The sequence below is a fragment of the Podarcis vaucheri genome (assembly GCF_965113315.1).
Source record: "Podarcis vaucheri genome assembly, chromosome: 2".
NCBI classification, from domain to species: domain Eukaryota; kingdom Metazoa; phylum Chordata; class Lepidosauria; order Squamata; family Lacertidae; genus Podarcis; species Podarcis vaucheri.
The window spans coordinates 118248343-118276205 of NC_138760.1; the positions used below are offsets into that span (position 1 = coordinate 118248343).

A 27863-nucleotide genomic window follows, 5' to 3' on the forward strand; every position below is an offset into this window, starting at 1 on the left:
GGGCCTTTAAACTATTTTTTAATATAAATGCAGGGCTCTTTCCATGCACATGGGTCTCAGGGAGGAGCTGCTACTACAAGCCCAGCGTAAAATGCCCCTCTCTGCTCCCAACTCACACATAAAGACACTTGACCATCCCACTCTGGGTTTAAAGATCGCTGAGAGGCGAAAAAACTATTAGATAAAGCAAACTTTATTAAGAGAGACCCTGTCTTGGCCCCAACACAAGAGGAGCAGCCGTCTTCGGCAGCAGCAGCAGCAACAGCAGGCTTTTCACTCCCAGGAAATCTCCATGTCCAAACCCTCACTCCTGACTCTCCTGAGGAAGTCGTCATAGTCTGCCCTGAAGATGCGTGAGCAAGCCGGCACATCAAGGAAGCTCAGCTGGTTCTCCGAGGATAACAGCAGGTGGATGGTGCTTCCGGACACCCTGGTTTCCATCAAGGAGAGCTTCTGGAGGTGAGTCAGGGCTGTGGCCGGCGGCTCCAGCACCTGCTCAAACACGCTGTCCAGGGAGAAAGGCAAGCAAGCCAGCAGCAAGCTTTTGAGTTGCGGCGAATGTCTCAGCAGGGACACAAGGCATGCTCTGAACACGGCTTTGTGCTGGGAAGGAAGGGGGCCTTCTGAGTCAGGGTACATGAGGAAAATGTGCCAGAGGTGGGGGAATTGATGAGGCGCGGGGCTGAAATTTTCCTCCAAGTCTTCAACCATTTCCTCGTCGTCGTCCTCGTCGTCGTCAGGGGCACACACTGCTGGAGGCGGAAGGTTAGCCACCAATTTCCGAAGGTTCAGGCAGTGGCCCAGGAAGGTCCAGAAGGAAGAGGCATCTTCGCAGAGAAAGCCGCTCAATGAAAGAGAGTGGAGCTGTGCTCCCAGGGCAGCCGCCATCGGCAGAAGATCAGCAACGTCGCACTGGCTGTCGTTGTCAAGGGTCAGGCGGGAGATGTGGCGCCACGATGCAAAGTCCTGGCCAAAGCCAGGGCTGCCTTCGAGAATTAGAGTCACGTCTGCCAAGTGCGGGCACACGGCTAAAGCGGCGGGCAGGCAGCTCAATGCCACATCGTCCAATTCCGTGAGGGTCAGCGTGAGCCCGTGGCCACTATGGGTGGACATCCTGCGTCTCGCCAGCTCCTCCAGGGAAGGGAACTCGGGGGCAACTGGGGCGTTGTCAAACTGCCACCTGTAGATCGCGCACACGGCCTCCAGAACAAAAGGGTGGTCCAAGATCGTCAGGCTGCGCAAGGCCAGGAGCAGAAAGACCAAGTGCTGAACCATGCATTGGAGGAGAGGTCTGCCCATCAGGTATCTGGCTCTGAGCACCTTCAAGGCTGGGGAGCGGAGCGAGCCTGTGGCGGGGTCGTAGGCCAGGTGGAGGAGGCACTCTGGAGACAGCCTGCTGCAATCGACAATGTCCAGTTCGAGAAGCTGCCGGCAGTGGGAGCCCACAGCAGCAAGCACCTGGGCGTTGCACTGGGTGTCCGACAGGTTGAGTTGGGTGAGGCTCGGCAAAGCTTTCACCAAGTCGACGAGGGAGTCTGCGGGGATCCGGCAGCAGCCTCTGATATCCAGGGAAGACAGGTTCTGCCGTGTCAGGGAAAGAGACAGGGAAAGGTTTGTTTTTGCTCACGTACAACGGCGTTTGCCGGCCTCCAGATTCGCCGGACTACAAATCCCATCAGCCGCAGCCAGCGCAGAAGGCATATGGGGCAGCACCAAGCTGGCAGAAGTCGTTGTAAATAAATGGCAGGCCATGTGTTAATGTGTTGGGTTCGCTCGTCACCTCTGTCTGATCAGGTAAAGGAGGTTTCATGGAGCCTGTGTGTGTGTGTGTGTGTGTGTGTGTGTGTGTGTCCCTTAATGTCTGCCCTACAGGCACACCTACCAAAACATGGCACCCTTTGCCTGTTGTCATATGTCGCACAAAATGCACAGAAGGCAGAAATTGGTGGTCCAACGTTCCACTGTTAATGGTCCCCCCTCTGCTCACAAAGCATCATACTAAGAGCACAGTGGCCCATAGTACCAATGCAGTAAGTAAGAAATTCATACAAGAAACCTCACCAAGGAACCGGCCTCTTAAGCACAGGTACACACTTTTCTAGACCGTGTCTGAGCACTCCTTGCTGCCACCACACTCCCTGTGGAAACCCACACTTCAATGCTTTCTGAAATCAATGGAGAAGCCAAATTTGTTCTGATTCAACGTTACAGAGCGAGGTTTCCCTGGGGAAAGCGATTGGAAGTGTTTGGACACGCAAGGCCTTTCCCAGAATGCGTGGAGCAAAAGTTAAGTGTGGGTGAGCCCTTTGGTCACACAGCAATCATTTTATGAAATGGAAGCTTTCTTTAACTGATCTCCAGTCTCTCTCTCTCCTGTGGATTGTGCGCCAGGACTGTTCTGAGATGACGAGATGGCCCAACATCAACAGTAATCATCATCATCATCATCATCATCATTTATACCCAGCCCATCTGACTGAGCTTTCCCGACCACAAATTAAAAACATTAAAAACTTCCCTAAACAGGGCTGCCTGCAGATGTCTTCTAAAACTCAGATAGTTGTTTATTTCCTCGACATTTGATGGGAGGGCGTTCCACAGGCAGTGGAACCCTTTCCCCAAATGCTACCTGGTGCATTCCGCTCCCCCACCCCCCTTCATACGCCAGTGTCCACAGGGCAGGCGACACTACAGAGAAGGCCCTCTGCCTGGTTCCCTGTAATCTCGCTTCTCACAATGAGGGAACCGCCAGAAGGCCCTTGGAGCTGGACCTCAGTGTCCGGGCTGAATGATGGGGGTGGAGGAAGGGGAGGGGATGGGGAAGGACGCAGAAGGGCGGCGCTTCAGCAGCTGCCGCGGCGCCGCAACCGCCGCATGCCGGGCTGCATCCCTTTCATAACTATTTTTATAAATCATTTGTCCATCCATAGTTCAAATTTATACTACAAGTATTCTGTCAATCCTACCAATGTATGCAACTCTTGACAATAGCTTTTCAAATAAATGATAAACTTTCCCCATTCTTTATTAAAGAGGTCCTCTTCCTGGTTTCTAATTCTGCCTGTAAGCTTTGCCATCTGGACGTCGTTCATCAGTTTTGTCTGCCCCTCTTCTTTGGTGGGAGTTGTAGACCCTTAGGATCATCTAGTCCAACCCCCTGCAAAACACAGTCAGTGGCAGCCAAAGCAGAATGGCTACATCAGTGCCGGATTTCTGTATAAGCTAAGCAAAATCCCTTATTTTGGCTGCTGATCCCTTATTTTCGAGGCTGCTGGTCCCTTATTTTCAAATCTGTAAGTTGACAGCTATGGCCAGGAGGCAGCAAGAGAAGAGTCCCCATTTTAGAGGAAGGAGCTCCCCGCAGGAACCAAGTCAGAGCACAAAGCATGCACACTCCTTACCTTGCAACGTACTGCGATGATGTCGGCAACGGCCTTGATGACCAGCCTCGGGCACATGTTCAAACTCAGCACCGTCAGCTGCGGCACCAGGAGGAAGCGCAGGACCGGTCGGTTCAAGCGATTGCCTTCCTCCATTAACTTGAACAGCTTCTGGACAAGGGAGTCAGCTGGGTGGGGAGGAAATACCCAGATATAAACACAAAGCTTTGCACAACCATTAGACACATGCTTTCCTCAGGTGGTAAGGAGCTATAAGCAAACCAGAAGGTGCAGAGGGTGACAGCAGGACATTACAAGGAAAGTTCCCCTGGCTACAGGGAACCAGCCAGAGGGCCTTCTCGGTAGTGGCACCCATCCTGTGGAACGCCCTCCCATCAGATGTCGAGGAAATAAACAACTATCTGCTTTTTAGAAGGCATCTGAAAGCAGCCCTATTTAGGGAAGTTTTTAATGACTAATGTTTTAATGTATCTTTAATATTTTGTTGGAAGCCGCCCAGAGTGGCTGGGGAAACCCAGCCAGCCAGATAGGCAGGGTAAAAATAATAATTATCATCATTATTATTAGCCAGCTAGTCATTGGCATGCTCCCTGGCAAAGACTTTGCCGGATTTTGCTTAAATTTTAAAACCTGGGTAGCCAAGTGATCTACCGGAACAGGAAACTGCATAGGAAAAGGTGCTGCTAAGAGCAGGACTATGATAATAATATAATAATAATAATTTATCATTTAAACCCCAACCCATCGTTTGGCTGGGTTTCCCCAGCCACTCTGGTCGGCTTCTAACTAAATGTTAAAATAAAATAGTCTGTTAACATTAAAAGCTTCCCTAAACAGGACTGCCTTCAGATGTCTTTTAAAGATAAGATAGCTGCTTATTTCCTTCACATCTGATGGGAGGGCATTCCACAGGGCGGGCACCAGTACCGAGAAGGCCCTCTGGCTGGTTTCCTGCAACCTCACGTCTCACAATGAGGGAACCACCAGAAGGCCCTGGACCTCAGTGTTTGGGCTGAATGATGGAGGTGGAGACGCTCCTTCAGGTATACTGGACCGAGGCCGTTTAGGGCTTTAAAGGTCAGCACCAACACTTTGAATTGTGCTCGGAAATGTACTGGGAGCCAATGAAGGTCTCTCAGGACCAGTGTTATGTGGTCTCGGTGGCCACTCCCAGTCACCAGTCTAGCTGCTGCATTCTGGATTAGTTGTAGTTTCTGGGTCACCTTCAAAGGTAGCCCCACATAGAGCACATTGCAATAGGCCAAGCGGGAGATAACCAGAGCATGCACCACTCTGGCGAGACAGTCCCCAGGCAGGTAGGGTCTTAGCCTGCGTACCAGATGGAGCTGGTAGACAGCCGCCCTGGACACAGAATTGACCTGCGCCTCCTTGGACAGCTGCGAGTCCAAAATGACTCCCAGGCTGCGCACCTGGTCCTTCAGGGGCACAGTTACCCCATTCAGGACCAGGGAGTCCTCCACACCTGCCCGCCTCCTGGGGAACTTTGCTCTGGACCACAACTCCCATCATCTCTGACTACAGGTCGTGCTGGCTGGGGCTCATGGGAACTGGAGTCCAACAGCAGCTGGACGGCCATCTGCTCCCCAGCTCTGCCTTAAGAGATGGAGCCTTCCTACCTAGGCAGCTTTTCTAGCCAGGTGAGCGTCAGAACCAGTTTTTACAGAACCACCTGCATAGGATGCTACAAGAAGAGAAGAAGAGTTTGGATTTGATATCCCGCTTTATCACTACCCTAAGGAGTCTCAAAGCAGCTAACAATCTCCTTTCCCTTCCTCCCCCACAACAAACACTCTGTGAGGTGAGTGGGGCTGAGAGACTTCAAAGAAGTGTGACTTGCCCAAGGTCACCCAGCAACTGCATGTGGAGGAGCGGTGAAGTGAACCCGGGTCACCAGATTACAAGACTACCGCTCTTAACCACTACACTACACTGGCTCGCTCGCCAGAGATGCAAACTGCAGGAGGTTACAGGGCCAAGACGTGCCCCCCCCCCATGCTTCGGCAGATTGCCTTTTTGAAATGCAGTCTGTGGCTTGGCCATGGGGTCTTTGTGGCCAATCTCTCCTCTGCCTCCCATCTGTCGTGCCCCTCTTACGCAGGCAGATGTAGGGCTCTGCAACAGAGCGAATGTGGTGCCCGTCCTGGTGGTTTTCCGCACAAGCTTTGGCCCAGATGCGCTGGATATTTTTAGCCACATTCTCCAGGCACAGCCATTCCAGCGAGCGGACCGTTCTCCTCTTGGGCATGGAGCTGCTGGAGACAGAAGAAGGAGAGAAAGGTGAGGGGGAAAGCTAGGCCTTTGCAAGGTAGGTTTTCAAGTCATAACTGTAAACACCACGACTGATCTGTTAAGATCCTGCCAAGGACTCTTCGCTTTCTTGATTACAGTGGTACCTTGGGTTACATACGCTTCAGGTTACATACGCTTCAGGTTGCAGACTCCGCTAACCCAGAAATAGCACCTCGGGTTAAGAACTTTGCTTCAGGGAATCGACAAGATCAAAGATTTACAGAAGATTGGGAGAAGTTTGTTCAATATTTGCAAAAACAGTGATAATCAGGTTACCTTTGTAAGTTTCAAAGAAGCTCTGTGATGGGAAAATGGGAAAATACGTATTAAAAATGAATTGGAGTTAATAGTATTAGCAACAACGGGTAGAAATGTATAAAAAAGCAATAATGTGAAGGAATTGCAGACAAATTGAGGGAAGTCAAAAAGAGAAATAAGATGTGATTAAGATGCTTAGAGTGTATAATTTTGTTTTTGTATTTGAAAACCAATAAAATATAATATATAAAAAAAGAACTTTGCTTCAGGATGAGAACAGAAATCATACGGCAACAGGGCAGTGGCAGTGGGAAGCCCCATTAGCTAAAGTTCTCAGGTTAAGAACAGTTTCAGGTTAAGAACAGACCTCCAGAATGAATTAAGTTCTTAACCCGAGGTACCACTGTATTGTGCCAGTATGTACAAGCTACCGTATCGTATTTTTCGCCCTATAAGACGCACTTTTTCCCCTCCAAAAATGAAGGGGAAATGTGGGTGCGTCTTATGGGGCGAATGCAGGCTTTCGCTGAAGCCTGGAGAGCGAGAGCGGTCGGTGCGCACCGACCCCTCTCACTCTCCAGGCTTCGCGGACCTCTCCTCAAGCAGCGAGAACGCTCCCGCTGCTTGGGGAGAGTTGCCGGCATCCCGAATCCTGCGCGCACTGAGATCAGCGCGTCCAGGCTTCGCGGATCTCTCCGCAAGCAGCGGGAGCCACCGCTGGGCTCCCACGGCTTGCAGAGAGCTGCCTGTTTGGGGGCTGGGGTCGGGGGAAGCTCGGGCTGCCCCAGCCCCGCGCCTGGGGGGGGAAATAATTTTTTTCCTTTATTTCCCCCCCCAAAAAACTAGGTGCGTCTTATGGGACGGTGCGTCCTATAGGGCGAAAAATACGGTGTTTCCTGGCACCCCACAAATCCCAGGTAGGCTCCCCTGGTACTGATATCCTTTCAGAGGCAGGTGAACTGGTGTATCTAATTGTAACAGAATGATTTTCAATGAAAACAAAACCAGACGTTTTCTTTCAGTTTCTGAAAGTTTCCCTGTTAGGAGAAGGTACAAATTTATAAAATGATTTCTAACTCAACTTTGTATTTCATATTCTTTGGTGCTGAATCCTCAGCCTTGCTAAAATCTGTCAGCCAGCCCAAAATTAGCCAAGTACAGTGGTGCCCCGCAAGACGAATGCCACGCAATACAAAAAACTCGCTAGACGAAAGGTTTTTCCGTTCGCGATTTGCCTCGCAAGACGAATTTCCCCTATGGGCTTGCTTCGCAAGACGAAAACGTCTCGCGACTTTTTTCTTTGACTAAAAACAAAGACATGTTTTGTTTATAAAATTAATTTATTTTCCCTTAAATTTTTGAACTGCTCTTTACAGTATGTGTGACTTTAAAGAGCAGTTAATAAACTGTTGTTGTACCAAATTTGGCTTTGTTTGGACTTTTTTTGACCATAGGAACGCATTAATTGATTTTCAATGCATTCCTATGGGATTTCGTGCTTCGCAAGACGAAAAATTCGCTAGACGACAAAAATTGCGGAACGAATTAATTTCGTCTTGCGGGGCACCACTGTATTCCAAAGTGAGGAAAAACGTTAAGTCAGTACTTGCTGGCTAGTCACTGGGAGTAATGAAGTAGATCAGTAGGAGTCAGCAAACTTTTCCAGCAGGGGGCTGGTCCACTGTCCCTCAGACCTTGTGGGGGGCCGGACTATATTTTGGAGAAAAAATAATGAATTCCTATGCCCTACAAATAACCCAGAGATGCATTTAAATAAAAGCACACGTTCTACTCATGTAAAAACACGCTGATTCCCGGACCGTCCGTGGGCCAGATTTAGAAGGCGACTGGGCCGGATCCGGCCCCTGGGCCTTAGTTTGCCTACCCATGAGCTAATGCTTCTGACTTCCAAACGTTTAAACACTAGCAACTATATATGGCTGCTGAAACAAAAACTGTGGGTGGGTAAGAACTAATTATTTGTGTGGGTGGGACTAATTATTTGTGTGAAAAGACACTATTTCTAATTTTGTTTTCAAGTGCTTTAAGGCTGTTATGCACCAGCTTGGGAGGGCAGTGCCCCCTATTAGGTACAGTGGTACCTCTGGTTATGTTCCGGAGGTCCGTTCTTAACCTGAAACTGTTCTTAACCTGAGGTACCGCTTTAGCTAATAGAGCCTCCTGCTGCCGCCGCACGATTTCTGTTCTCATCCTGAAGCAAAGTTCTTAACTCGAGGTACTATTTCTGGGTTAGTGGAGTCTGTAACCTGAAGCATCTGTAACCCGAGGTACCACTGTACTTCACAACGGTAAAGAGTCCTAGACTGAAGTTCTGTTCACCTGTCTTTAATTTCAATCTTGCATTGTTAAGCTTTATAACCCACTCTTTACCAGGCAATGCCAGAGACGGGTACATCCACATAGAATCAATTTAACAAGTTATAAGCAATAGGGCACCATTCCAAGCGTATTCCTGAGTCACAGAGACACTATGGGGAATGCAACACGCGGGGATTGGTGCTTATCGGAAATTAACGGGGGGGGGGAGAAGCGGGGGGGGGGGTTGGATTTTGCAAGGCTTCCTTGTGCATGCTGGCTACAGACCCGTCGAGGGCACACTCCGGAATAGAGACGCGGAGGGAAAGAAACAGCCCGCGGCTGTTGGGACTGGCCATCTCGCGTTTGCCTTTTGGAAATCAAACAGAATTCCTGGCCCAAACTAAGACGCGCCCCGGGGTTAGGAAACCCACGAGGCGGTCGCGGGGGGCTCACGAGCTGGGGCCAAGGCCGGGGGAGCAGGGGAAGCTACCGAGCCCATGCTGCCTCCCAGGAAGGCACGGCAGGCGCCTCCGCCCCAAAATAACGCCGGGGAAAGCGGAGCAAAAAAGCGCACTTTGGGGAGGCGCCCGAGAGACGCGCCCCGTCCCGGGCCACCTGCGTACTCTACTGAAGCGGGGGGGGGGACGGGCGCGGAGGGCACACCTTCACCCCCCAAAAAATGCACCCTGGCCGCCCCCCTTTGACAACCGTCTGGGGGCAGGAGTGGATCTGCCCACCAGAAAGCTCCGATGGTTCCCACATTTCCTCTCCCGTCTCCAGGCTTCGCTTGCGGGCAGCAGCCGCCCTCCTGCGCAGATACCGCCCGCTTCTCCCGCGCGTATTGTAGTGCCCAGGAAGCCCACCGCCCTCTCCTTCCCACTGCTTTGGGGGTGTAGGTGGGGAGGCAAAGAAGCCCCCGTCCCGTCCCTTCCTTTCCTTCCGCCGCGGAGCTCTTGCCTTGCCTCTGCCTCTGCGGGCGCGCCGTCGAAAAAACAGGAGCGAAGACGCACGTGGCGAGGAGGAACCAAACTTAACACTCGCGGCGGGGGCGGGGCCTCTTCAAGGTTCGGCCTGGGTAAGCCACGCCCCCTCACCGAAGGCGACGTTTTCCGAGGCAGGGTTGGGTCCCAGCTGGGTGTTGCACCTGCGCAGTGCCGTCGGAGCCCGGCAGGTGTAAGCGCGCCCTTGATGGGCGAAGGCGGCCTTCGGAGCGTCTGGCAGCTTAGAGACCGGGCTCGTGGCTGGCGGGGCGCGCTGCGATTGGTTGGCTCCGGGAGCGAGGCTTGAGCGTGGGGAAAATCCTGCGGGCAAAGTTGCCTTGAGGGAGACCTTGAAAAGGCTCCAGCCCAAGAGTTGTTACAGGCAGTGGCGTAGCGTGGGGGGTGCAGGGGGGGCGGCCGCACCGGGCGCAACATCTGGGGGTTAGGGTTAGGGGGCGCAAATCTGGGGGTTAGGGGGCGCAAATCTGGGGGTTAGGGGCGCAAATTACTTGCCTTGCCCCGGGTGCTGACAACCCACGCTACGCCACTGGTTACAGGGTTGTTTTTCATGCCAGGGACGCTTCTGGGATTTTTATTTCTAAATACATCAGTGTTTCCCAGACTTAGCTCTCCAGCTGATTTTGGTGGATGCAGGGACACCCAAAAGGTGCTCTGCTCCCTGCCAGGCTGAGGCATAGCTGTCAACTTTCAGATTTGAAAATAAGGGATCAGCAGCCTTGAAAATAAGGGATCAGCAGCTTCACCTGCCCCGGGGTGTCTACGGGATAGCTAACAATCTGGGATAGCAGTGGGAAGCAGCGGGAAACGGCGCTGGAATAAGGGAATCCCGCAAAAAAAGGGAAGGTTGACAGCTATGGGCTGAGGAGCTGCGGGGTCTCCTTCTCACAGTGGAGTGGCCCCCTCCTGTTCCTTTTCTCAACGCCACAAGCAGGCAGAAACTCCGCCCGGCTCCACCTGCAGACACAGCTACAGGCGTCACCCACTAGTCCCCGAATGCTCTGCATGCCCCATCCTCAGGTCCCCTGCAATACAGTGGTACCTCGGGTTAAGTACTTAATTCGTTCCGGAGGACTGTTCTTAACCTGAAACTGTTCTTAACCTGAAGCACCACTTTAGCCAATGGGGCCTCCTGCTGCTGCCGCTGCGCCACCGGAGCACGATTCCTGTTCTCATCCTGAAGCAAAGTTCTTAACCTGAAGCACTATTTCTGGGAGTCTGTAGCCTGAAGCATATGTAACCTGAAGCGTATGTAACCCGAGGTACCACTGTATTAGCAACAGAAGCAGCAACCAGCTTCCTTCTTTCTTTTTAATATTTTTTATTCAAAATTAAAACAAAACATATTATCCAAAAATATATCACCCTTATTCCCCCCCGTTTTTCCTCCCTCCCCCACCCTCCCACACAACCCCCCCCCCACCTTCCCTCAGTTCCAGTCTTTGGTTTCTCTGAGAATGCTGTTTTCTGCATGTTACAAAGTTATATAGATCCTCAAACTATTTAGCTGATTATTATCAATAAAAAGTAGCAACCAGCTTCTTTCGACGCCGGACCCTGATCTGCAGACGCTCTGGTGAGCCCCTGCCATCGAGGGCGCCGCCTGTAAATCACCAGGTGGGGAGAGATGCTATTTCTTATTTAATAATACTTCTTGTATTTTTTATTAATTTGCACCCTCTCAGCAGCTCAACACCCTATTCCGCTCTAAATCCAGAGCTGGCCCAACATCTCTGTGTAAGGTTGGGAGACGGTGGCACAATGTAGGTTGCCAGTGCCCGGGGCAGGCAAGCCACCAACACCACTGAAGCACCCCACCCCACCGGAGCAAAGAGGGATTTCCGCTGCCCCTGCCCCTTTTACCCATTAATATGGGCTTCCTCAAGCCTCATTCATTTAGGTTCAAAACTCCATTCATAAAGTACCTCTCTGCTCAGATCCCTGACAGCTACGCAACAGCAGCCCTCAGGGTCAAGAGGAAAATGACACCAACATATCTGCAAAGGCATTGCATCTGCCTGGGGAGGCCAGCTCAGTTTGCAGAAGGAGCCTGCGACTCCGGGACAACACAGGAGATCATTGAATATGGCAAACATAGCGATTCACTGAATCTACATATTGGCTCAATGTTATTCTATGAGAAAACTTTAGAAGCGCATAAGATATCACTCGGCGTATCAGTCTTCTCTGTTCCAATGGCATTTAGGACCCAGGGAAGTGAAGTTTCAGGAGAGGGGTTAGTAAGCCCACTCCAGTTTGCCATAATCCCCGAGATGTAGAGTTTTGGATTTGATATCCTGCCTTTCACTCCCTTTAAGGAGTCTCAAAGCGGCTAACATTCTCCTTTCCCTTCCTCCCCCACAACAAACACTCTGTGAGGTGAGTGGGGCTGAGAGACTTCAGAGAAGTGTGACTGGCCCAAGGTCACCCAGCAGCTGCATGTGGAGGAGCGGAGACGCGAACCCGGTTCACCAGATTATGAATCTACCGCTCTTAACCACTACACCACAATCAGATCTGCAGAAGCTTTCCAAGGAGTCATAACCGGTGATATCCTGCCAGACGGGTAACCATCTCATTCACAATGCTTACTCGCCCCATAGTGGAATTAAACCCTAACAAGACAACGGGGTGTATCTGACATGACTCAGGAAGTAAGGAATTGTACTTTCTATTGTACTGTAATGGAGTACGCAAAAAAACCAAAACACCTATACTGTACTTGATTGACAAGTATAGATCTCAGATTTCTGCCTGACACCATACCTTTTCTGTGACATATCTATGATGTTTTGAGGATGCATCTAGAAATGTATTACGCCAGTGTTTCTCAAACTTGGGCCTCCAGCTGTTTTTGAACTACAACTCCCATCATCCCTAGCTAGCAGGACCAGTGGTCAGGGATGGTGGGAGTTGTAGACCAAAAACAGCTGGAGGCCATGGGCATAGCCAGGGTTTTTGTTGGGGGGCAGAACTGTAGCACCCTGCTTGTGGTTAACGCTTAGCTGGAATGAAATATTCAACGCAGCAACAGAGAAATTAAAATAATAATTTATTTGTCAGACAAATAAATGAGAGGCACAGTGGTATATGGTTACCAAGCTCTGGCCTGGCCTCCTGCCATTATGGCCAGCACTTATATTCCCTTAATCCAGCTCCCTTTGCTCCTCCTTTGGCTGCCTCTGTCCAATCAGCCTGGTTGAATTTCCTATTGGCTGATTGCTATAACCAATCCTAAAAGATACACCCATATCCTCCTGTCCTTATATGGAACACAAAGAGCTATATATTGTTACATCTATAAATGACAAATAAGTAGTAATATATCTTACATGTGTCTCAACAAGGAATCTTAATTACCAGCTCACCTCTTGCCCTCCTTGCCCTATTGCCTTCTAAAACAAATGGTTAATCTTAAATTTTTATCTTAAACATATGTCAAGGATCTTGAGTTTCACATCAACATTGAAAGATCTCCTTCATTTGAAGGTTTCTAAACAAATGTCTGACAACTAATATATCAGGACTGCTTGGATGGCGTCTCTTGTCTGGCAGGGGGGCTAGACTGGTGGCTGACTTAATTTCAAAATACAACTCTTACAACTATATGAAATCTAGCATTTCTTAAATCCTTTGCATAATTACATCTATGCCAATACACTTAATACACAACACAGGTAGCCTCTTAAAAGGAATAAGGCCTTTGTAAAGTAGAAAAGGAACTCAGTAAAAAGGAACACAGTAAAAAAACGCTTTAAAAGAAGCCTCTTCAGTTTACACCCCCCCCTTTCAGCCAGTTGCTTTTCCCATTAGATCTTCCCAACATTTATTGCCCTTAAACTCTCTCAGTTTAAGAAAGAAACAGCTTTAAAAAGACTTCCCAAAAATGCTTTAAAAAGACTTCCAAAAATGCTCTCTTTCTGCCAGCTAGATGCTTCTCCATTTGGTCTTGGCCTTTTAACCTTAGAAAGAAGATCTGGCTCATTTTACTGGGAGGCACATTGGTATTATTTTACTATTTACCAACTATTAATTATGTTTATCTCTGCCTTTTTTATCTTCTGTAACATGTAGGGTCAGTGTCCTCACTCAGTCTGTAATTCCAGCTTTTACGACTTTGAGAATTGTTTTCTGCTATAAATCAAGGGGCCCCCTTGTCTAGGAGGAAAACATTGCCAGTGTTTTCTTAAGCAGCTGGTCTGCCTGGCATGAAACTTTTGAAAATCTTTAAGCTCTCTCTTTAATATACAAGCCCTGATCAAACATTAATAAAATGCAGGCTTATGCCTGATGCCTCATTCCCCCCTTTCAAGCTCAAGGACCTTCATCCCAAGTGTCCTTGATAGCTTGACCTTCATCATATTCCTGAGGTAAAGCTCTGTATAGGGCCATGATATGAGGTAGAGTCTCATTTGAAACCATCTTGCTAATTGTACTTCTAAAACATGAAATGATACATGGCATCATACATAAAACCATTACCACTACTGTCAAGAAAAACAAGCAAGACAATAGTATCCCTTTGAGTCCTGTGACATTAGGTAACCAATTGGTGAGCCATCCCATATCCCATCCTTCCCATGTTTGTACTGGGACATGTGCTATATTCTCCATCTTTGTGGCCAACACACGGATTGCCTCACCATTATCTGAAATGTTAAAGCAACAGGCATTCCCTGTCAAGTTCAAGACTCCACATAGGCCTCCCTGCTTGGCAAGTACATAATCCATTCCCATTTTCAGCTGCAAAATGGCGGCTCTACTTTCATCCAACTGTTGTGCAATAAGTCTCAAACTCTGGGCCGTTGCATTGGTTACAAGTTCCACTACTGCTTGCAATCGAATTATTCTGTTTAGATTATAAATAGGATCCCGTGCCCCTTGTATGAGCTCACCAGGATTCCAGGAGGCAGGATCATAATAGGCTATAATGCGCTCTGGTGGCCAATCATCAGTACCGCTCCAACTTTGGGTACTTCCTCCTGCTATATGAGAAATATCAGCGTTTCTTCGTGTACGCTTGGCCAAATTAGTGGGCATAATCCACATTGGTGGTAATACCCATCCCAGGAAACAAGTCCCACTCCATTTGGAGGGGAGTTTCTTGTATGCCCATTCTCCACATATCCACCACAACCATCGGGTCTGAGGTTTTTGGTACGTGGAGTACAGAAGGCGAAATATCAAAAGAGGTAGAGAGTTCACAGTGCAGTATGTTAGATTGCCTTTTTCTGTCACAGTTATGTTCCATACCACTTTCCATGCATGAATAAAAGGAGGTGCACAGGGCAAGGCATTCCGAGTTCGATAGGTAGTACCGTGTGCCCAGGTATTCTTAATATTATCCCAAGTATAGTGACAATGAGAAGAGCCTATCATGGTAGAATCAGCTGCATCTGATGATTTATGTACACAGAATTCCCCTTGTACAGGTATAACTCGTAATGGTTTAGTTGAGTTCCATCCGGGGAAATTCTGTATTTCTGTTTGGTGTGGTATTTCGCTTACCATACCAATGGCATCTAATGGTATCGGTAATAAGGGCATACCTCCCTCTGAATCATCTGGCCCAAGAGAGCAAACAAGGCAATTGGTCCTATTTGCAACATTGGCTACCATTTCAGCTAAACCTACCCACATATTGTGGTCATGGCGGAATCCATATTTAGTCAATTTGGTCAGATTCAAGGACCCTTCCCCTTCCCAAGGGATCAGGATTAATAATAAAATCATGTTGATGTCTAGCATATGCATTCCTTCCACAAAAGATTACCTTATTGTGATAGCAAATAAATATTAGTCCCAATATAATTCCCCCAGTGACAGAAATGGGGAACCACCAAGACCAAAACATATATCCCGAGGATCCCCAATGAGTAATATCTCTGATAATTGTTCCACAAGGGGGGGCAGTCAATTAATTGTATAAGAGAATCTTTCCTTTCACAATCGCTGGTTCAGATGCTCCTCAAGCTTCAGGCGTGCGCAGGTCAGCCAGCTTCCAGGTTGTGGCTGCAGCAGGCCGGTCGTCTAATGTTGCCCGTGACCTAGCCCGTTCCCGGTAGGGCTAGATACAGGGGTTTTTGGAGAGAGTCAGTTTAAGAGGATTAAAGGGGTCACCTTTGCACGTCCAACTGCCTTCGGACTTCTTCAAACGGGAGTGATGAATCCAGGGGGTCACCTCAGCTACCTTCACCGCTGTTGGAGTAGAGAGCAAGACGGTGTAAGGTCCACGCCACTTAGGTGCAAGTGGATCACGTTTCCACTCTTTCACCCATATGCTATGCCAGCCTGGAGCTGATGAATCGGCTTGGCAATGCTGCACGGTGTGCGCTCGAGGGCCCACCTGTTAAGATAAAAAACAACAACAAACAAACACGGGAGAGAGACAAAAACACGAGAGAGAGATTGCACTTGTCCCTGTGTCGCATGGTCTCCTATTTGTTTGAGGTCAGTTGGAATATCCTGAACAAAGGAGGGCGGCCTCCCATACAGGAGCTCAAAAGGTGACAACTTAAGTCTTTTTGTGGGTGTGCACCGAACACGAAACAGTGTTATGGGTAACACGTCTACCCTCCTGAGACTTTAGACATATTAGTGGGCTTCTGGCATGCCCTGCAGATACCTTGCACAAGCGTCTGGCGGTAGGTGGTAAGCCTGGCCAGGTGAATTGCATTGTTTGGATCCCAATTAGGATCTTCCAAGGGAAAGTTGTCCTGGAGATGACGGTCAATATTATAAATATTTCCCACTCTGGCCTGCTCACGCAAATATATCTGTGCCTTCTCAATTATGTCTCTCCTTTCCTCAGTGGTGAACAGAGTATTCAGGAGCTGGCGGCAATCTGTCCAAGTAGGACTATGAGTATTTATTATTGAAGTCACCAAGTCCATCATAGCCTGAGGTTTTTCTGCAAAAGATGGGGTGTGTGTTTTCCAATTCATCAGATCCGTAGTTGTGAATGGAATGTACTGGAGGGTCGAAGTTCGAGGTGGCCGTGGTCCGAGTTGCCCGTTAACCAGCACAGGCTCCTCAAGTGCATCAAATACTCTTCTGAGAGGGGCTACTACGTGATCTTTCTCTTCGCTTTGCTCTAGGGGCCTCAAATCATAGGGGATGGTATTTGTCCCAAGGCGTTCTTTTAGCAGCTTTATACGCCTGGCTGTATTGCTTGCTGACCGATTAAGGTCTCCCTGTAACTTCTGTAATAATTCTCTAGGACTTGGATGTACAGGAGTTTGGGGTAGGCAATCAGTTGTTCCACTAAAAGAGACTGTAGATGGAGTTCTACTGGGACTCACAGATGGAATAACCACTTCTGCTTGGGCTTCATTATAGGACTCCAATGCCTCCTGAAGATATTTTTCATAATCTATCAAGGAATCAAGTTCTGTGACTCCAGCCCCATTATTCATTCCACTTTCTTGCCTTGGGGTTACAACTGGTGGAGTGTTTGGATTAGGCTCCCTTCGATGTGGAGCATAGGGTGGAGGTGGAAGCAGCTCTTCCTCTGGTCCCTCAAAAATGGGTTTGAGTTTATTTGGCAAGATTCCTTTCCTAGCTTCGGCTTTTACAGCCAATAATTTGCATCGTTGGACTTTGCATTCCCTTATCCATGGAGGATTTTTATTTAATGTGCTCAGCCAGGAATCTATATATGAAAATTGTTCTGGGCACCCTCCAGTTTCTTTGGCGATGTTAGACCAAAGTTTGCTTACTAAATTTATATCAAAGGTTCCCTGAGATGGCCATCCAGTATTTTGTTTTGGCCATTCTAGTTCACATAACGTTCTCAAGTGCTCTGGCGTCATTTTGACTCCATATGCCCCTGAGAAGGCTTTCTTAAAATTATTTAACATACATTCAAGAGGTGTATTTCCCCCCTTTGAACCCCCAACTCCCATTGTATGGCCCTGTGAAGTATCCACTCAGTCACTCACACACACGCTTCGTGGGTTTCCTTGCCTAGTGAAGTCGCCTTACTAGGAACCGAAGTACTGCCCACTCCACACTCAGGTCAGCTACAGATTGCTCTGTACTTTCTCACACATACAATGCGCTAGATACTTCACCACACACTACCTCCCATTCTTCCCTTTTCCCCCACCAGACCACCATCTGATATACCCAACCACCTAGCGTACTCAGTTCCCACTTACTGAGACGCAGAAGTTTGATCAGGACTTCTCTTCCTCCCAGTTAATTGGAGGGCCAAAAATCCCTTTGTGCACTTACCCTTGGTTGGTTCCCTGTTTATTTCTCTGGTTCCCCCCGGTCCGTCGCCGTCGGTGGGCAGGGTATCAGACAGACGAGACTGCTGCGTTCCCCTGGAAAAAATTTTTCCAGTGCGCGCTGGGTAGGCAATCAGTTGTCTTCTCTCTTGTACCCCGTCCAGTAAGGCGAAGGGGCTGCGTTCCAGCAGACCACTTATCCGAGTCGCAGGCACCATAAAATGTAGCACCCTGCTTGTGGTTAACGCTTAGCTGGAATGAAATATTCAACGCAGCAACAGAGAAATTAAAATAATAATTTATTTGTCAGACAAATAAATGAGAGGCACAGTGGTATATGGTTACCAAGCTCTGGCCTGGCCTCCTGCCATTATGGCCAGCACTTATATTCCCTTAATCCAGCCCCCTTTGCTCCTCCTTTGGCTGCCTCTGTCCAATCAGCCTGGTTGAATTTCCTATTGACTGATTGCTATAACCAATCCTAAAAGATACACCCATATCCTCCTGTCCTTATATGGAACACAAAGAGCTATATATTGTTACATCTATAAATGACAAATAAGTAGTAATATATCTTACATGTGTCTCAACAAGGAATCTTAATTACCAGCTCACCTCTTGCCCTCCTTGCCCTATTGCCTTCTAAAACAAATGGTTAATCTTAAATTTTTATCTTAAACATATGTCAAGGATCTTGAGTTTCACATCAACATTGAAAGATCTCCTTCATTTGAAGGTTTCTAAACAAATGTCTGACAACTAATATATCAGGACTGCTTGGATGGCGTCTCTTGTCTGGCAGGGGGGCTAGACTGGTGGCTGACTTAATTTCAAAATACAACTCTTACAACTATATGAAATCTAGCATTTCTTAAATCCTTTGCATAATTACATCTATGCCAATACACTTAATACACAACACAGGTAGCCTCTTAAAAGGAATAAGGCCTTTGTAAAGTAGAAAAGGAACTCAGTAAAAAGGAACACAGTAAAAAAACGCTTTAAAAGAAGCCTCTTCAGTTTACACCCCCCCCTTTCAGCCAGTTGCTTTTCCCATTAGATCTTCCCAACATTTATTGCCCTTAAACTCTCTCAGTTTAAGAAAGAAACAGCTTTAAAAAGACTTCCCAAAAATGCTTTAAAAAGACTTCCAAAAATGCTCTCTTTCTGCCAGCTAGATGCTTCTCCATTTGGTCTTGGCCTTTTAACCTTAGAAAGAAGATCTGGCTCATTTTACTGGGAGGCACATTGGTATTATTTTACTATTTACCAACTATTAATTATGTTTATCTCTGCCTTTTTTATCTTCTGTAACATGTAGGGTCAGTGTCCTCACTCAGTCTGTAATTCCAGCTTTTACGACTTTGAGAATTGTTTTCTGCTATAAATCAAGGGGCCCCCTTGTCTAGGAGGAAAACATTGCCAGTGTTTTCTTAAGCAGCTGGTCTGCCTGGCATGAAACTTTTGAAAATCTTTAAGCTCTCTCTTTAATATACAAGCCCTGATCAAACATTAATAAAATGCAGGCTTATGCCTGATGCCTCAGAACTGACGTGATTGGTCAGTTAGTTCAGTATTTCTGTTGTTTTACTTGATCTGGGGAGGGGCAGCTGCCCCTTGGCTAAGCCCATGCTGGAGGTCCAAGGCTGAGAAACACTATACAGTATTATGGGAAACTCTGAAAACTTTCAAAACCTGAAGTAACCATTTTTCCTGGTTTCTGGCTGTTTCATCTTTGGAGTTGGAAGTCTTGTTGCAACAATAAATATCTGGCCTCCTGGCTGCTGTTTTGCTTCTGAAGCCTTTCGCTTGTGACCCCCGATCTGAACCCATGAGATTTGGGACTACAGTGGTACCTTGGTTCCAGTTACAGATAGGTAGCCGTGTTGGTCTGCCATAGTCAAAATAAAAAAATTCCTTACAGTAGCACCTTAAAGACCAACTAAGTTAGTTCTTGGTATGAGCTTTCGTGTGCATGCACACTTCTTCAGATACACTGAAACAGAAGTTGCCGGATCCTTCTATATAGTGAGAAGGTGGGGAGGGGTATTACTCAGAAGGGTGGTGGGAATGGGAGATTGGCAGATAGTTGAGATGAGCCTGTTGACGACACTTAACGACTGCAATAGGTCTTACAGGAAAAGGCAAGGGGTGAGAAGGTGAAAAATGGCTTAGTCATGTATAATGAGATAAGAATCCAATGTCTTTGTTCAGACCAGGTCTCTCCATGGTTTTAAGTTTGGTAATGAGTTGCAATTCAGCAGCTTCTCTTTCCAGTCTATTTCTGAAATTCCTTTGTAGTAAAACAGCTACTTTGAGATCTTGTATAGAATGTCCTGGGAGATTGAAGTGTTCTCCTACTGGTTTCTCTGTTTTGTCATTCTTGATGTCAGATTTATGTCCCTTTATTCTTTGGCGTAAGGTTTGGCCTGTTTGTCCAATATAGAGAGCTGAAGGACACTGTTGGCATTTGATGGCATACACAATGTTAGACGATGAGCAATTAAATAGTCCCGAGATGGTATGTGTGATGTTGTTGGGGCCAGTAATGGTGTTGTCCGGGTGTATGTGGCAGCAAAGTTGGCATCTGGGTTTATTGCAGGCTCTGGTGCCAGTGTCCGTGTTAAGTCTGGTTGTAGTATTATTGTGGGTTAGGAGTTGTTTAAGATTGGGTGGTTGTCTGTAGGCAATGAAAGGTCTTCCTCCCAGAGCTTGAGAAAGAGAACTGTCATTGTCCAGGAGAGGTTGTAGATCTCTGATGATGCGTTGTACTGTTTTAACTTGGAAGCTGTATGTGATGACTAGAGGTGTTCTGTTATTTTCTTTTGGGGGTCTGTCTTGCAGCAAGTTCTCTCTGGGTATGAGTCTGGATCTGTTGATCTGTTGTCTAACTTCATCTGCTGGGTATTTTAGTTCTGAAAAGGTTTGCTGTAGATCTCTTAGGTGAGAGTCTCTGTCTGTAGAATTGGAGCAGATGCGGCTGTAACGTAGTGCCTGGCTATATACAATGGACTGTTTGGGATGTTTGGGATGGTAGCTAGAGGCATGTAGATATGTTTGTCAGTCAGTTGGTTTACGGTATAAGGTGGTGTCTATGCGCCCATCCTGTATTTTTATAGTAGTGTCCAAAAAATGTATTTCTTGCATGGATTGATTCATTGTTAGGTTGATTGTGGGGTGAAAATCATTAAATTTCTGGTGAAAGGTGCCCAGGGTCTGTTGACCATGTGTCCAGATGATAAAAATACCGTCAATGTATCGCAGGTACAAGAGAGGTTTGGGTGGGTAGGAGTTTAGGAAACGTTGTTCTAAATCTGCCATGAAGATGTTGGCATACTGTGGGGCCATGCGGGTGCCCATTGCTGTGCCGCTGATCTGAAGGAACAGGTCATCACCAAATTTGAAGTTGTGGGTAAGGACAAATTGACAGAGTTTGGTGGCAAGGTTCGCTGTGGTTTTATCTGAAATGGTTTCCTTATAGCTTGTAAACCATCGTTGTGTGGGATGTTGGTATACAGAGATTCCACATCCATAGTAGCTAGTATAGTATTGTTGGGAAGATTATTTAAAGGTTGTATTTTCCTCAGAAAGTCTGTGGTGTCACGTACATAGCTGGGAGCACTGATGGCATATGGTTTCAGAACAGAGTCCATATAACCGGAGGCACCCACTGTAATAGTGCCAATACCTGAAATGATGGGGCGTCCTGGATTTCCTGTTTTGTGTATTTTAGGTAGAAGATAGAAAGTTCCTGGTCGAGGTTCTGTTGGTGTGTTGGTGAGGATCTGTTCTTGGATGTGTGGGGGTAGCTCCTTAATAATCTTGTTCAGTTCTTTCTTGTATTCTTGTGTGGGGTCTGAGTCCAATTTTGTGTAAAAGGCGGTATTGGAAAGTTGTCTGTGAGCCTCCTGAATGTAGTCAGTTTTGTTCATGATGACGACAGCTCCACCTTTGTCTGCTTCTTTAATTATAATGTCTGGGTTGTTTCTGAGATTATCTATGGCTCTCCTTTCAGCATGGTTTAGATTTTGTTGTAAGCGATGGTGTTTTCTGGTCACATCTGTTTGGATTCTGTGGCGGAAGCAGTCAATGTACAAGTCCAGTGTGGTATTGCGTCCATCAGGAGGGGTCCATGTGGCCTTTTCCTGTAAGACCTGTTACAGTCGTTAAGAGTCCTCAACAGGCTCATCTCAGTTATCTGCCTATCTCCCATTCCCACCACCCTTCTGAGTAACACCCCTCCCCACCTTCTCACTATATAGAAGGATCTGGCAACTTCTGTTTCAGTGTATCTGAAGAAGTGTGCATGCACACGAAAGCTCATACCAAGAACTAACTTAGTTGGTCTTTAAGGTGCTACTGGAAGGAATTTTTTTATAGTGGTACCTTGGGTTACAGACGCTTCAGGTTACAGTCTTTGCTAACCCAGAAAAAGTACCTCTGGTTAAGAACTTTGCTTCAGGATGACAACAGAAATTGCACAGCGGCAGCAGTGGGAGGCCCCATTAGCTAAAGTGGTACCTCAGGTTAGGAACAGTTTCAGGTTAAGAACGGACGTCCGGAACGAATTAAGTTCTTAACCCGAGGTACCACTGTGATGACAATCATGTTCATTTGCTCTCTGCGGCCAGTCCTCAGTGCCCTCCATGGCCAATGTTCATTTGCCCTCCATAAACAGTTACATCCATAACCAGTACATGCAGGTTTTTTTCCTTTAATTTTTTTTGGGGGGCCCCAAGAGAGTGGGGCCCTAAGCCATTGCTTGTTTAGCTTATACAGTGGTACCTCGGGTTACAGACGCTTCAGGTTACAGACTCCGCTAACCCAGAAATAGTACCTCGGGTTAAGAACTTTAGCTCAGGATGAGAACAGAAATTGTGTAGCGGCAGCGGGAGGCCCCATTAGCTAAAGTGGTGTTTCAGGTTAAGAACAGTTTCAGGTTAAGAACGGACCTCCAAAACGAATTAAGTTCTTAACCCAAGGTACCACTGTAGTTGGGTCCGAAGAGCGCCCCTCCCCCACTGGTTCCCTGCAACGGAAAGGAGCCCAAGGATCATCTCTAGCCCAACGCAGTGGCGTAGCGTGGGGGGTGCAGGGGGGGCCGGCCGCACCGGGCGCAACATCTGGGGGTTAGGGGGCGTAAATCCACGGGTTAGGGGGTGCAAATCCACGGGTTAGGGGGCGCAAATTACTTGCCTTGCCCCGGGTGCTGACAACCCACGCTACGCCACTGGCCCTACCCCCTGCAATGCAGAAATCTCAACCAAAGCATCCATGACCGATGGCAGTCCAACAACGTCTGCTTTAAAACCTCCAAGGAAGGAGAGGCCAAGAACTCCCCCCTACCACTATTGCCCCTCCTATTTGCCCCAGCTGCACCCCCCCATTACCCCCCACACACACACCGCCCCACAGCCTTAGAGGCAGATCAGTCTCCCTTGCCTGCAGATCACAACTTGCAGCCTCCACCGAAACCACGTGGTGGCCGAGAACCAAAACAATGCGGAGGAGGAGGAGGAGGCGAGGTGGGCAGGGCCCTTCCCTGGCTCTGCACCTCCAAGCCACGCCCCCTCGTTGACCACGCCCCTTTCGCTCGCTCACAAAAACAAGGCTGGCTGAAGATGCACATCAAAGCTTACAGCTCTTGTGAGCTCCAACATCAGCAGAAGTCAGGCAAGGTGCGCACGCTGTGCCTTAAGGGGTGTGTTTGTGTGTGCGATGTTCTGGTTTTCTTATCTATATCCAGTCAAGTTCTGCCCCCCCCCACCATGAGAACTTTTGTTGTTATTATTTAAGCAACTAATCAGGGCCATCTTAAGCATATCCAGCGCTGTGGTGCAAAGATCCCACCGGTGGCGCCCCCCGCCATTTCCCAGAGTCGTTGACCTTCTTAAGCGGGGGGACCCCAAAGTTGTTGACCTTTTGTAGGAAAGGCTCCCCCGAGTTGTTGACCTGAAATTGGGAATTCCACAGATTTCACTACAGGGAAGGAGAGGCAAGATCTGGGGGTGAGGGGAACCTACAACCCTTTACTGGATGAACAGAGAGAGAGAAAGCGGGACAGAGGAAAGCAGAAAGGAGAGGGCATTTATATATATATATATATATATATATTTGCTTTCGTAGATTTTCACGGGTACAGGAATGCAGGTTTTGGTGTCTTCGGGTGTCTTCCCGTGTAAGAGTCGGGGTGTCTGTGCGACGTTTCGACGAGGTCTCACTCGTCATCTTCAGGCTGGTGCTTTCGGCTTCTTGTTACTGGAACAGAGCAGAGTCTGGTGTTTGAGTTCCTATAAATACTGTTGAGGGGTGTGGTGTATAGCCTCCAACGTTCTGGGCAAAGAGGAAGTTCCTAGATTAGTGTGCCTTTTCTTCTTTTGTTCCTTAATTACTTGAGGGATATCTTGGGTGATTTCATGAGTGATATTCAGAATATCACTGGGTGGGTCATTAAGTGTAGATTAGTTGCTAAAGCTTTCGTGTCTTGACCTCTTGAGCTTGTGAAGAGTTTTTCTGAGAAGATGGCTGTGCTGCATTTAGTTGTGCTCTGGCTTGGCTTCGTGTATAGGGGCGAGCTATGGTTTTGTGCCTTGTGCCAGCCAGATCTGTGTAGGGATTGCAGGGGGGTGCAGCATCCGGAGGTGCCACTATAGTTTGGCTACTGGATGGAGTCTGTAATATGTCTGTGGAGAGGGTCTGGGTTTGGGTCTGGTGTGGTTGATTGGTGACGGCGTTCTGTGTGCCTCTGGTTCTGGTGTCGGTTTTTGTGGGGAGGGCTAATTTCCAGATGTCTGGCAGGCGGGACGTGTCGTCACGCTTGTTCATGTTGTGAGGGTGTTTCTCTATCTTGATGGCTTCCATGATTATTCTCTTGTGGTGATGTTCCATGTTAAAGAGCAATTTGGAATCTGCAAAATTAATTTCATGTCCTGTTTCTTTCATGTGTTGGAAAAGAGAGGAAGTTTTTTCTTCTTTTTTGACGGCATTCTTGTGTTCTGCGATACGTGCATTTATTCGTCTGTTTGTTTGTCCAATGTACGTGGCTGGGCAGACTTTGCAGGGTATTTCATAGACCCCTTGGTTTTCCAGCTGGATTTTGTCTTTTGGGTTTCTGAGGATATTGGCTATTTTTTGGTTGGTGCAGAAGGCTGTTTTGATATTGTGTTTATGGAGGATTTTGCTGATTTTGTCTGTAGTGCCCTTGATATAAGGAAGGAGGGCCATGCCATTGTTTTCTTCTGTGTCTTGGTTTTTGGGGGGTGTTTCTTTTTGGATTAGCTTCGTAACCCTGTTTTTCTGGTATCCATTGGCGATTAACACATTTGAGAGATTCTGTAACTCAGTTGTCAAGTGGTCTTTGTCAGCCAGGCGTTTGGTTCTGGAGATGAGAGTCTTGGCTACGGAGTTTATTTGTGCAGGGTGGTGGTGTGATTGTGCATGTAAGTAGCGGTTGGTGTGTGTTTTTTTCCGGTAGATAGTGTGTCCTAGGGAGCCATCAGGTTTTTTGTAGATTAGGACGTCAAGAAAGGGGAGTTGGTTGTTGTCTTCTATTTCCATAGTGAATTGTATTTTGGGGTGTAGGCTGTTGAGATGTGTGAGGAAGCTATCTAGTTTTTCTTTCCCGTGTGGCCAAATTACAAAGGTGTCGTCAACATATCTGAGCCAAAGTTTGGGTTTGTGTTCTGACTTGTCTAAAGCATTGGTTTCAAAGTGTTCCATGTACAAATTTGCGATGACCGGTGAGAGGGGTGATCCCATAGGTGCTCCTTCTATCTGTTTGTATCTTTGTCCATTGTGGATGAAGTACGTGTTGGTTAGGCAGTGGTTGGTCAGGTCCAGGATGTATTTGGGGGGGTTGTATTTGTTTTGAATGGCTGTCAAGGCTTCATTAATGGGCACTTGAGTGAAGAGAGATACAACATCGAAGCTCACAAGTAGGTCATCGGGATGTAGGTATTGTTTCTTTATTGTTTCTATGAACTGGAAGGAGTTAGTAACGTGTGAAGCGATGGATTCTGCATAGGGCTGAAGTTGCTTAGCGAGAAATTTAGCGAGATTTTGTAGAGGTGAGCCTATGGAGCTGACTATTGGTCTGAGTGGTGTTCCTTCTTTGTGTATTTTGGGGAGACCGTAGAGTTTGGGGCATCTGGATGATTTTTCTCTGGGGATGATTCTTAGCTGGATTTCTTCACTGATAGGAGAGGCTTTTATTTTGGATTTGGTGGTTTTTTCCAGATAGGTGGTGGGATCTGTTTTTATAGGTTGGTAGGTAGGGTCTTGGAGTAGATTTGATAGTTTTGCTTGGTAGTCCGATGTGTTCATCACAACAGTGGCGTTGCCTTTGTCTGCTGGGAGAATGATTATGTTGTTGTCTTTCCTCAGGTTGGTGAGTGCTTTCTGTTCTTCTTTGTGTAAATTGCTTCTGGGTGGTTTGCTGGAGCAAATAGCCAATAAAAATAGCCAATATCCTCAGAAACCCAAAAGACAAAATCCAGCTGGAAAACCAAGGGGTCTATGAAATACCCTGCAAAGTCTGCCCAGCCACGTACATTGGACAAACAAACAGACGAATAAATGCACGTATCGCAGAACACAAGAATGCCGTCAAAAAAGAAGAAAAAACTTCCTCTCTTTTCCAACACATGAAAGAAACAGGACATGAAATTAATTTTGCAGATTCCAAATTGCTCTTTAACATGGAACATCACCACAAGAGAATAATCATGGAAGCCATCAAGATAGAGAAACACCCTCACAACATGAACAAGCGTGACGACACGTCCCGCCTGCCAGACATCTGGAAATTAGCCCTCCCCACAAAAACCGACACCAGAACCAGAGGCACACAGAACGCCGTCACCAATCAACCACACCAGACCCAAACCCAGACCCTCTCCACAGACATATTACAGACTCCATCCAGTAGCCAAACTATAGTGGCACCTCCGGATGCTGCACCCCCCTGCAATCCCTACACAGATCTGGCTGGCACAAGGCACAAAACCACAGCTCGCCCCTATACACGAAGCCAAGCCAGAGCACAACTAAATGCAGCACAGCCATCTTCTCAGAAAAACTCTTCACAAGCTCAAGAGGTCAAGACACGAAAGCTTTAGCAACTAATCTACACTTAATGACCCACCCAGTGATATTCTGAATATCACTCATGAAATCACCCAAGATATCCCTCAAGTAATTAAGGAACAAAAGAAGAAAAGGCACACTAATCTAGGAACTTCCTCTTTGCCCAGAACGTTGGAGGCTATACACCACACCCCTCAACAGTATTTATAGGAACTCAAACACCAGACTCTGCTCTGTTCCAGTAACAAGAAGCCGAAAGCACCAGCCTGAAGATGACGAGTGAGACCTCGTCGAAACGTCGCACAGACACCCCGACTCTTACACGGGAAGACACCCGAAGACACCAAAACCTGCATTCCTGTACCCGTGAAAATCTACGAAAGCATATATATATATATATATATATATATATTAGTTTTTTAACATACCATTTTCAACAGTAACTAAACATACTTTTACATCTTATTCAATTTTTTTGACTTCCATCAGTCCTGTCTGAAAATTTTCCAATCTAATCTCTTAGTATGCATTTCTTATCTTCCCTATTACATTTCAAACTCTTAACCAATATCTCTATCTTTTTCTGCTTTGTAACGCTTTGTATACAGTATTTCTCCTTACAAAACTTCTTGTAGTCCCACTAGCGTAATTTGTTGATTACAGTTGCTCTTCAAATAATTCATATACTTCTTCCAAGCTTCTGTAAATCTCTGGTCCCGCAGGTTTCGAATCCTTCCTGTCATTTGAAAAGAGAGGGCATTTAACCCACCGACGGAGAGGAGGTGGCCACGAAGGACAGCAGGAGGTTTTTTTTTAACACAAACACACACACCAACCCCGGTTGCTCCCTGATCCCCTCAAAGTGAGTGGGTGTGGTGGGACAGCAGCAGATTGTCCTCGCCCACAACCACACATGCAGCGTACGGGGTGTGCATGTGCAGCCTACTGCATTTCACAACGCTACATAAGGGAGAAATAAAAATGCACTTGGACACGGCTCACTGGGAAGCCGCCGCACTGAAAAGGAAGAGACGGGGTCCTCGCTTGCTGGTGGGGAGCTCTGGCAGGGGGCTGCTGAGAGAGACTCCAGCATCCCCTTTGAAACCATTCCCCCCGCCTCTTTGGGGCTCTCCTCCTGTGCTCCTGCCATGCACAGGAGGCTTGGGAAGCAAGCTGGACACCGGGGCGTGCAGGGAAAGGGGAGGCCACCGGCAAAGCTGCGCAGCTCCCCCACTCGCTGGGGCGCCCCTGAGATGTCTGTG

At 47.5% G+C, this 27863-nt stretch overlaps 1 protein-coding gene across 1 annotated transcript; it reads right to left on the minus strand.

Annotated features, from left to right (window-relative positions):
- Positions 1-178: 178 nt before the first annotated feature.
- Positions 179-27308, minus strand: LOC309524849 (uncharacterized protein). The gene is made up of 4 exons (XM_082209974.1): positions 27223-27308; positions 5517-5674; positions 3402-3568; positions 179-1581 (listed from the first exon to the last, which is right to left on the minus strand). Exons 1-4 carry the CDS (start codon positions 27282-27284, stop codon positions 274-276), a joined length of 1695 nt encoding a protein of 564 aa, XP_082066100.1. The 5' UTR covers positions 27285-27308; the 3' UTR covers positions 179-273.
- Positions 27309-27863: the final 555 nt, after the last annotated feature.